At 33.0% G+C, this 11,493-nt stretch overlaps 1 protein-coding gene across 1 annotated transcript; it reads right to left on the reverse strand.

Annotated features, from left to right (window-relative positions):
* Positions 1-10,312: 10,312 nt before the first annotated feature.
* Positions 10,313-11,121, reverse strand: LOC132631744 (21 kDa protein-like). Its single transcript, XM_060347439.1, has one exon. The coding sequence runs from the start codon at positions 11,066-11,068 to the stop codon at positions 10,493-10,495; it is 576 nt and encodes a 191-aa protein (XP_060203422.1). The 5' UTR covers positions 11,069-11,121; the 3' UTR covers positions 10,313-10,492.
* Positions 11,122-11,493: the final 372 nt, after the last annotated feature.

Genomic DNA, 11,493 nt, shown 5'->3' on the forward strand with positions numbered 1-11,493 from the left:
TACCCATCCTTTATCCAAAGTCGTACTACTTCATTTCTTCCGCTCATTTCCTTATAAAACCTTCCTGTATACCTTATATACATCCTTCACTCATTAACCAACGTACTTATGTTTCAAAATTTGATAAGTGCTTCTTCGAAGATACGGGGTGTAACAGTAGTAAAAAAATAAAAAAAAATCAAATGTGTTTATTGAACTACGTTCGACCTAATTCCTAAAAGGATACGTAGGCAGCCCTATTTCGAGGTTCGGTCCCACCACCCAAAAGAAAAAAAATCACATTTCCAAGTATTCGAAGAAACTGGGGCATTTTTGTTTTTGGACAAATATTTCATAAAAAGGTTCCAAAGTTGTAGTTCAATCTATGATTCTTTTCGCTTTTCCTCTTTAAGACCTTCTGATCAATCTTTGAGAATGTCAAGTTTAGCGTGCCACGACTATGGTGCTATATACGACGCTTTATTTGAACGCAAAGGAGGAAAGAAAAATGAGAGAGCCTTACTGGTGAAAACCCTTACGGGCCCTATAGGGCGATAATGAGTTCAAAAAAATATAAAATGAGAAAGTCTTACTGGTGAAAACCCTCACGGGCACTATAAGATGATTGTAAGTTGAGAAAAATAAAATGAGAGAGTCTTATTGGTGAAAACCCTCAAGGGCACTATAAGACGATTATAAGTTGAGAGAAATAAAATGAGAAAGTTCAGTTGGTGAAGACCCGCAAAAGGAACCATTGGTCGAATGAGTTTCTTCTATTCCGGCATGAACACGATCAAGGTAGAGAGCTCGGTTTTCGATTGAAGGGTACTATATTTTGAGATTTAGACGGATCAAGCGTCCAGCCCAAAATGCATGTCATGATTCATTGAAGTCGGCGTATTCCTCCGGATAAGCCTCTTCCCTCTTTCCCCGAAAGGGACACCTTTTTGTTTAAACATAACTCCTTTTATTTATTTATTTTTATTTTTATTTTTTTCTTTTTTCTCCTTGTCTCTAGTATATTCTTTGAGTCCCTTTCGGTATAATCTTGCGTTAAATTCAAGAACAAAGAAAAGGATGCAAAATTGACCACAGTTTCCTAGCGGTACAGAGCAAAGACTATTGGTCATGCACCGCATCAACAACGGGATAAAGCCATTTTGTGATCTATCCAGGCAAGTGAAGTGCCTGAAAAGCAAAGAATTATTTCGAGGTATTAGGGGGAAGGATCACCACAACAAATATTTGCTCTAAGAATAAGATCGGTTACACCGCATACATAAAATGATACGGGGTACGAAATAGTCAAGGTGGGCATTGAAAGATAAAGGTCTCTCGCAAGCAAAGATAGTTTCTAAGCAATTTGGCCAATCACCATCAGCCTCGTTTTTCTTGAAGTGGGATGGGCTCTAAGATAATTTCCACAGCGAGTGAAGGCCACAAACCGACCATCATTTTAAGACTAACAAATTTTTCTTTGTTGAAAACAGGGGCAAAGAAATTTGGGAAAACAGTTCTTAAAAAAGACGAAAGCCATAAAGTGAAGTTCTCAAATTTTTGTTTTTCCTTTGATGTTCATATAATCATGTTATTATTGGTTGTATTTTAGGGAACAAAAATCCCTAATTCTTTTCATGCCTTCATAGGGTACGACACTCCCTGGTTGCATTTTAGGAAACAAAACCCCTACCTTTTTTTCAAGCCTTCACAGGGTACGGCAATCCCTGGTTGCATTTTAGGGAACAAAAACCCCTACTTTTTTTTCATGACTTCACAGGGTACGACACTCCCTGGTTGCATTTTAGGAAACAAAACCCCTACTTTTTTTCAAGCCTTCACAGGATACGACAATCCCTGGTTGCATTTTAGGGAACAAAAACCCTACTTTTTTTTTCATGACTTCACAGGGTACGACACTCCCTGGTTGCATTTTAGGGAACAAAAACCCCTAACTTTTTTTCATGACTTCACAGGGTACGACATTCCCTCGTTGCATTTTAGGGAACAAAAACTCCTACTTTATTTTTCATGCCTTCATAGGGTACGACAATCCCTGGTTGCATTTTAAGGAAAAAAAAACCCTACGTTTTTTCATGACTTCATAGGGTACGACACTCCCTGGTTGCATTTTAGGGAACAAAAACCCCTACTTATTTTTCATGCCTTCACAGGGTACGACATTCCCTGGTTGCATTTTAGGGAACAAAAACCCCTACTTTTTTTTTCATGACTTCACAGGGTACAACAATTCCTGATTGCAGTTTAGGGAACAAAAACCCCTACTTTTTTTCATAACTTCACAGGGTACGACACTCCCTTGTTGCAGTTTAGGGAACAAAACCCCCTACTTTTTTTTCATGACTTCACAGAGTACGACACTCCCTGGTTGCATTTTAGGGAACAAAAACCCCTACTTTTTTTCATGCCTTCACAGGATACGACAATCCCTGGTTTCATTTTAGGGAACAAAAACCCCTAAATTTTTTTGCATGACTTCACAGGGTACGACACTCCCTGATTGCATTTTAGGGAAAAAAAAAACCCTACTTTTTTTTTTCGTGCCTTCACAGGGTACGACAATCCCTGGTTGCATTTTAGGGAACTAAAACCCCTACTTTTTTTTCATGACTTCACAGGGTACGACAATCCCTAGTTGCATTTCAGGGAACAAAAACCCCTACCTTTTTTTTTCCTTTCATGACTTCACAGGGTACGACATTCCTTAATTGCATTTTAGGAAACAAAAACCTCTATTTGTTTTCATGCCTTCACAGGGTACGACATTCCCTCGTTGCATTTTAGAGAACAAAAATCCCTGCTTTTCTCATGCTTTTAGGTTGACTACCTCATAATGTAGTTAGGCTTTCAGGTTGACTACCTCAGAATACAGCCACGTATTTAAATTTCAGGTTGGCTACCTCTAAATAAAGTCATATTTTCATAAGTTGACTACCTCAGAATAAAGTCATGCTTTTAAATTTCAGGTTGACTACCTCAGAATAAAGTCATGTTTTTAAATTTCAGGTTGACTACCTCAGAATAAAGTCATGTTTTTAAATTTCAGGTTGACTACCTCTAAACATATTCATGTTTTAAATTTCAGGTTGACTACCTCCAAATACAGTCATATTTTTAAATTTTAGGTTGCTGCCTCCGAATACGGTCATATTTTAAAATTTTTGGTTGACCAACTCAGAGTATAATCATGCTTTCAGGTCGACTATCTCAAAATAAAGTCATGTTTTTAAATTTCGGGTTGACTCCACCGATTATAGTCCCAAGTGGTTTATGATTTTGCTGACACTCACAAAAAAATTCCTAGTACAAACTGGGGCAGAAAACATTTGTTTGTTTTTGTTCGTCTTTGATGGCTTGCAGGTTCGCCCACAAGCGCAGAATTGATATTCAACAATGAAGTTCCATATTTGGTCAGAGAAAGAAGAATGTTCAATCTCGAAGGCAGTTAGAGTCCGTTTTGACACATAAGGCGACCCAACGTCTCAAGATACATCTTCTCAGCTTCTAATCAAGAAACAAGCATCCAAGAATATTCTACGAAATGTCATTCGGAATAGCATCAACAACTCATTCCAAGTTGCAAGTTAAAAGTTCAAGTCTCAGATTCTAACTTCAAGATCATACTTTGAGATCTAAGTACCCACCGAAAGAAAGTGGAGTGATATATAACTGAAGATCCAAGTGAAGGTCTAAAGCCTAAAGGAAGACTCAAGACAAGTAGAATAGATAGGATCTTGTCACTACTAAAAAACTGCCAAAATTCGACCGACAAAAAACCAACAGACTACATTGCTTTGAAAAACCGACGCGGTGCGTCAGTTATTTGTATTCCTAATTTTTTTATTATTTTAATTAAAAAACCGACGGACAACATCGGTTTTTTTCCGCAGAATTTTGAAATTATATTTCCGCCAATTTTTATTTTTACAAAAACCGACATCCCACGTCGGTTTTATTTTTAAAAAAAATTAATTAATGTCCGTCGGTTTTATTTTTAAAAATATATTAAATAATTTATAATTCATTTTGTTTTTTTAAAATATTAATAAACGAATTTTTTTTGAAGAAACCGACGGACCGCATCGGTTTTTAATTATTATTTTGTCAAAGGCTGGTCAACATTTTTAAAAAAATCGACGGACTGCGTCGGTTTTTTTTTTAACAATATGATGGAAACGGGTTTGGCATATCATTTGCCATCTTCCCCAAAAAAAATACCCACTTCCCTCTAAAATTAAAAACCCTAACCCGCCGTCCACCCCCTCCGCCCACGCCCGCCACCTGCTGCTAGCCGCCGCCCACCCGCCGCCACCTGCGCAGCCTAACCCCACCTACCCCAGCCCCGTTTTTAACTTGTAATTTGAGGTAGTTTCTTTTAAATTAGGGCTTTTAAAATTCTTTCAATCTTAGTTTTATTTGTAGATTTTAGGCTTAATGTTAGTTTATTTAGCTTTGTTAAACATCATTTGTAATGTTATTAATGTTGAATTTGTGAAAAAATGTAAACTTTATTTGACTAATTTACTTTTCATTTTTTTTTTTTTTTTTGCTTGAGATTGTGCTATATTTTATGTTCATTGTCAATGTATTTGTGTTAGCTTAGTTATCATTGTTTTTAATATTATTGATGTTGAATTTGTCCAAAAATGTATACCTTATTTGACATTTTTTTTTTTTTTTTGGATTGTGCTATTTGCTAGAATCCATAAGTTAATAGAATTTTTATTGAGCATTCAAAATTAGAATTGGTTGGGATTGTACTTTTCAAAGTTAAAATTGTTAAGTTATAGTATTTCTATAACCTCAAAACTAAAGTGTAGACTTTATTTGACTAGATTTACTTTTCAATTTTTAGAATTGGTTGGGATTGTGCTTTTCAAAGTTATATCAAAGTTAGAATCCATAAGTTATTAAAGTTAGAATTGTTATTGAAAATTCAAAATTAGAATTGGTTGGGATTGTGCTTTTCAAGGTTAGAATGTTAAGTTATAATATATCTATAACCTCAAAACTAAAACGTAGACTTTATTTGGCTAGATTTACTTTTCAATTTTTAGAATTGGTTGGGATTGTGCTTTTCAAAGTTATATTGAAGTTAGAATCCATAAGCTATTAAAGTTAGAATCCATAAGTTATTAAAGTTAGAATTGTTATTGAGAATTGAAAGTTAGAATTGGTTGGTATTGTGCTTTCTTAAATTATTCATGTTGAATTTGCGAAAAAATGTAAACTTTATTTGACTAGTTTACTTTATATATATATATATATATATATATATATATATATATATATATATATATATATATATATATATATATATATATATATATATATTTGCTTGAGATTGTGCTATTTTTTATGTTCATTGTCAATGTATTTGTGTTAGCTTAGTTAGAATTGGTTGGGATTGTGCTTTTCCAAGTTATATTAAAGTTAGAATCCATAAGTTATTAAAGTTAGAATTGTTATTGAGAATTAAAAAGTTAGAATTGGTTGGGATTGTGCTTTTAAAAATTAGAATTGTTAAGTCATAATATTTCTATAACCTCTAAACTAAAATGTAGACTTTATTTGACTAGATTTACTTTTCATTTTTAGAATTTAAATTAGAATCCATAAGTTATTAAAGTTAGAATTGTTATTGAGAATTCAAAGTTAAAATTGGTTGAGATTGTGCTTTTAAAAGTTATATTAAAGTTAGAATCCATAAATTATTAAAGTTAGAATTGTTATTGAGAATTCAACATTAGAATTGGTTGGGATTGTGCTTTTAAAAATTATTGATGTTGAATTTGTGAAAAAATGTAAACTTTATTTAACTAGTTTGCTTTTCATATATATATATATATATATTTGCTTGAGATTGTGTTATTTTTTATGTTCATTGTCAATGTATTTGTGTTAGAATTAGTTGGGATTGTGCTTTTCCAAGTTATATTAAAGTTAGAATCCATAAGTTATTAAAGTTAGAATTGTTATTGAGAATTAAAAAGTTAGAATTGGTTGGGATTGTGCTTTTAAAAATTATGGATGTTGAATTTGTGAAAAAATGTAAGCTTTATTTGACTAGTTTACTTTTCATATATATATATATATATATATATATATATATATATATATATATATATATATATATTTGCTTGAGATTGTGCTATTTTTTTATGTTCATTGTCAATGTATTTATGTTAGCTTAGTTAAAATTGGTTGGGTTTGTGCTTGTCAAAGTTATATTAAAGTTAGAATGCATAAATTATTAAAGTTAGAATTGTTATTGAGAATTCAAAGTCAGAATTAGTTGGGATTGTTCTTTTCAAAGTTAGAATTGTGAAGTCATAATATTTCTATAACCTCCAAACTAAAATGTAGACTTTATTTGACTAGATTTACTTTTCAATTTTTAGAATTAAAATTAGAATCCATAAGTTATTAAAGTTAGAATTGTTATTGAGAATTCAAAGTTAGAATTGGTTCGGATTGTGCTTTTCCAAGTTATATTAAAGTTAGAATCCATAAGTTATTAAAGTTAGAATTGTTATTGAGAATTCAAAGTTAGAATTGGTTGGGATTGTGTTTTCTTAAGTTATATTTTAAGTTAGAATTCTTAAGTTAAAATATATTTCTATAACCTCAATAATTTGTGGGTATATTTTTGTAGATGGATCGTATGTGGATGTATAATATAAATAATAGTGATCGTGCACACATGATGAATTTATTGACAAGTTTATCACACATGCAATGTCACTTCACCCTCTTCAAAATGAAGGGGTAATTAGGTGTGCTTGTTCGCGTTGCCGGTGTAAGAAGTATTTGAAACTGGAAGCAGTTGGGGTTCATTTATATAGTCATGGGACTTATGTTTTAGTTTGGATTTCATAATGGACTTATGTTTTATGCTTTATGGACTTATGTTAAAACTATGTAGAACTAGTTAATGGTACTTTTGGTTGGACATTTAAATATTTTTTAACTTTGAAGGTCTATTTAGATCGTATTTGATGTGTTTAGATAGCGTTTGATGTGTCTGATTGTTACTTAGGGTGATTTTATGTGTTGTAGCTCTTTTAGAATTGATTTGGAGCATTTTAGTGCTGGTTTTGAGTAGGTTTTGGTGCTGGTTTTTGTATTGGTTTTGTGCAGGTGTGGCTGCAAAAAATGCAGCAATTGCATGCAGGAAATTTTCCAAAAAACCGACTCAGTCCGTCGGTTTTTTAAAAAATAAAAAATAAAAAATCGGTGCAGTGCATCAGTTTTTTTATAAATTTATATTATTTCTTTTTAAATTAAAAAAAATAAAAATTAAAAAACTGACGCAGTCCATCGGTTTTTTAATTTTTTTTTATTATTGGATAAAAAACCGACGGACTGCGTAAGCGACGCAGTCCGGCGCAAAAAACCGACGCAGTCCGTCGGTTTTCAAAAAGCGAGGCTATGAAAACCGACGGACCGTGATGGGTTGGTTTCCCATCGGTTTCAATGAAAAAACCGACGCGGGCCGTCCGGTTTTTCCGTCGATTTTTGACAATTTTTTAGTAGTGTGTATTTCCTTTCCTCGTTTGTTGTATTTTTCATTTTTTGTTTTGTAATAATAGGAGCCACGAACCGGAACCTTGAAGGAATCTCACTCGATTCTCCAACTCATCATTCCATCCTTCTACTCGCTTGAACTACACTTGACCTGATTCCCTTATAACCTTGGATATGTAAGTTGTCTAAAACTAGGACTCGGTCACATCCTTTCCGTTTATTTCTTTTGGCTTTTCAAATAATGATCAGGTCAAAAATCAGTCACAACGTTCACTTCTTTGCTTGAAAACTTTTCATGTTTCCAAGCAAAGAGGGACATTCTGTGAACACCTAATTTTTGACCGAATTTAAGTTTTTTACACTAGTTTAACGTTTAGATATTTCTTTTAGGTCTAGATTAGATACTTTAATTTTTTATGTCTTTTTTAGTAAGAGCTATTTTAGAAATTGAAAACTTCAAAAATAAGAGTCACATTTTAGGATAAGTTTGGTTTTCATTTTTCAAAAAAAAAATTACAAAAAATATGTTTTGTTCTAGGTTAGGTTTTAAAAAAATAAGCTAGTGATTTTCAGTATTTTTATTAGTTACATTTTATTTTAGTCTAGCTAATTAACTTTCTTAAAATATATTCTTGCTGTTTTAAAAATAATTAAGATAATTTTTCTCTTTGTACTATTTGTTGTCTTTTTAATAAAAATACAAAAGTACTAAAAAAACAAAAGAAAAAAAATCCTAAAAAAGAAACTAACCTAAAGAAATCAGCACTCCTTCGCACGTTTTTTTTCCCCCCCTTAAAGATCCTCAACCAAAACACAACCTCCCTAATCAACAACCTAAATTAATCCTAATCTACCCAAACAAAAATCCCTCATCCTAATCTACCAAAACTAATGCCCCTTAAAACTCTCAACAAAAGTTTACCCCTACTCTCTCCCTCACGTCTCTAAAAATCCATCCTAAACTAACTACCCAACTCCTGCTCCTTCACGTCCCTTTTAATATGTTGCGCACACACACACACGCGACACAGCACACACATATTCATTATATATAAACACACCAGACAGATACGCAAAAGGGGACTGAGAGAAAACAGATAGAAAAAAAAAAAAAAGAGTACGTATAGAGCAAAAACATAAGGAAAAAAATACCAGTTCCAAAAAGGATTTGTTTGAAAGTTTAGTTGGAGTTCAAGTTTTCATTCGCGGTTTCAAGTTCATGGACCTGAAAGTTAGATTGCTAGCTTTGGAAATCTGTAGATTATACGTTGCTTTCGTTGTTAATCGAAAAGAATTTGAAGGCTCGTTCCCGCTACTTCTCTATTTTAATATTTTATATGAATCAAAGCTCGTTGAAGAGTCATCTAAGATGGGTTAAAATCTTTCGATGTTTAATAGTTTAATGTCAAGATTAAGTTGTCATTAACTGGACTTTATCTCGTTTCCGTTACCCATACTTAATGGCTATCGAAGATATTTTATTAAAATGGACAGTAAGTTTGATCCTTTTTGCTTGAAGCCTGTCGAATATATATTAAATGGTAATGTTTTATCTCATGCCTTGAACCATTTTGCTGGAATGTTTTGTTATTCTTGATTTCTGTTGTTTTAACGTAAATGGAATGGACTTAACATTATATTGAGGTTATGAGTATTTTATTTCCTGTTGTTAATTCGATTTTAAATGGATATTGAAAGACATCACTTTTCAAACGTTAGTTAGTGTAAAATAATACTTAATTTTGGTTAGTAGAAAACAATGTTGGTCCAGTTTCGGGTTGACTTGATCAGTTTGGTTCAAACGTTTGTCTTAATGGGTTTACACCATGTCTTGGAAGTTTTATTGAAATTGTTTAAATAATCATCAAATGAATTATTGCTAAGCTTGTAATATTGATTTGTTGTTTGGAAGATTTACATGATACCTTACCTATAGATGTGAACGAAAGTAAACAGTGCTTTAATGGACGGACACGTGAGAAAGACATAGCTTAAGATAGACCAGTTAATAAATTATAGGTGAACACTAGGATATATTTAACATTAGGCAAAATTAGGTGCGATTAAAAAATATTAACCATGAGTTTCGTTTACGATCCTTGATCTATATTTAGTTAATTGTAAAGGCAGTATGTGCACGCTTTTAGGCCGAAAATATTAGTCACATTTTTAAGTAAATAAATTGGGTGGTAAACGTAGTTAAGAGTTTAGGCAAACATGTTTTTATTCAAGATTAATTTAAGCCGAATATTAGTCAATGAAAGCGACCGTACTAGAATCACGGCACTCGGAAAATGCCTAATACCTTCTCCCAGTTAACAGAATTCCTTACATTGATTTCGCAGATCAATAATTAAAGAGTCAACTTCTTTTTATTAGGGATTTAATAAGGTGACTCGGAACACCAAAATTCAATTCCAAATGGTGATTCTGTAACAAATAAAATAATCTCTTTTCAAAATGTCACTTTAATTGGAAAAACTTTTTAAAATCCTTTGAGCGGGGAAAAAAAGGGTGTGACAAAATTTATATAATTTTTACAGAATTTCATCTTCTTTTTACTAATTATTATTCCGTTATCTACAAATAATCTTAAGGACAAAGGTTATTTGTTAAAACCATAAATTTCTATCTTTTTTGTAATCTTCATGTCCAACCAAACAGCATCATATAAATTAAGATGGAAGGAGTACTGTATACCACTCCAGCAACTTTTAATTGAACAAAACATAATTAGCGCATTATAAATTCTATTATTACAAACAAACATCCCATAGAGGACAAGACAGAACGAAAAGATATTCTCGAACTCCATTTTATACTTAGCGCGTGAAATTTCATTCACAATTTACATAGTAGTACCAAACAAACCACTGCCCAAAACCTCCAACCACACAAAAAAGAAAAAGGAAAAGGCAAAAACCATAAGTTCAAACTCCCAAAAACATAAACGAAATTAATTAATCAATCAATGCTTTGCAGCATATTGGTTGATAAAGGCGAGTGCATTACTAGTAACCTGAGCAAGATTAGCTATCCGACTTCTAATAGAAGCCTTAATCCTACTATTCAAAGCCCGACCAGCAAATCCATCGGTACAAGTATTCTCATCAGTAATAGCAGCACTAACCCATGTCTCCACGTTACTCATATGATACTGAAAATCCTTCCCATGACTACTATCCATATTCTTTAACTCCTTCACAGATCTTGTAAGTTGATCTACACTATCTTTTGTCTCTTCCACACAATCTTTGATAGCTTCATATTCTCTTGGTTTCAACCCCTTGAATTTCAAGAGCTTTGTGACGAACCCTTTTGTGGATCCGGCCCTGTCTAGGCTGACGGATAAGGAGGTTTTTACTAGCTGTTCTTGGCTGTTTTTTATGGCTTGTGCGTAACCGGAAAGGGAAGAGACGCATACCTCGGGGAAAGTAGTGATTTTGCAAGAGGTTTTGATAAAACTGGTGGAGGGTGCAGCGTTGGAGAGGTAGATGAGAGAGAGGAAAGTTGCTGCAAGAAAAAACAATTTTGGTGCTGCCATTTTTGAAGGATATGTTTTGTTTTTTTGGTTAGAATACTGAAGAGGAATGGGAACTCCCCTACTGTCTTTATAGACCATATTGATTGGGCTTAGCGAGGAGGTTGGGTCCCGCCAATTGGCCCCACCTGCCCATAATATTACACATCTTTAAAAATATCCATGTCTAACTTTGATTAATACTGAACTTCAAGAGTTAAGATATATTTTCTCAACTTTAATCATGTAGCTAGTGTTCAACTGCCGACTAAAGATAGGTCATGTCCATATTTGAGGATTTGGGCGGGTTTGCATTAATATGTAGGGCAGGAAGCACATATTATGCAGAGAGAATTAATGCAATAATCAAGCATGAATTTAAGGCTAGGGCCCTAAGTGTGAAAGTCGTAGATATGGTTTTGGAAGGAGTAGAATATATTACCCTTAAT

This window comes from Lycium barbarum, chromosome 3 (assembly GCF_019175385.1).
Source record: "Lycium barbarum isolate Lr01 chromosome 3, ASM1917538v2, whole genome shotgun sequence".
Lineage (NCBI taxonomy): Eukaryota > Viridiplantae > Streptophyta > Magnoliopsida > Solanales > Solanaceae > Lycium > Lycium barbarum.

Bases quoted from the DNA above. Each gene is read 5' to 3' on its own strand.
- LOC132631744 (XM_060347439.1), bottom strand. From the start codon at position 11,068: ATGGCAGCACCAAAATTGTTTTTTCTTGCAGCAACTTTCCTCTCTCTC.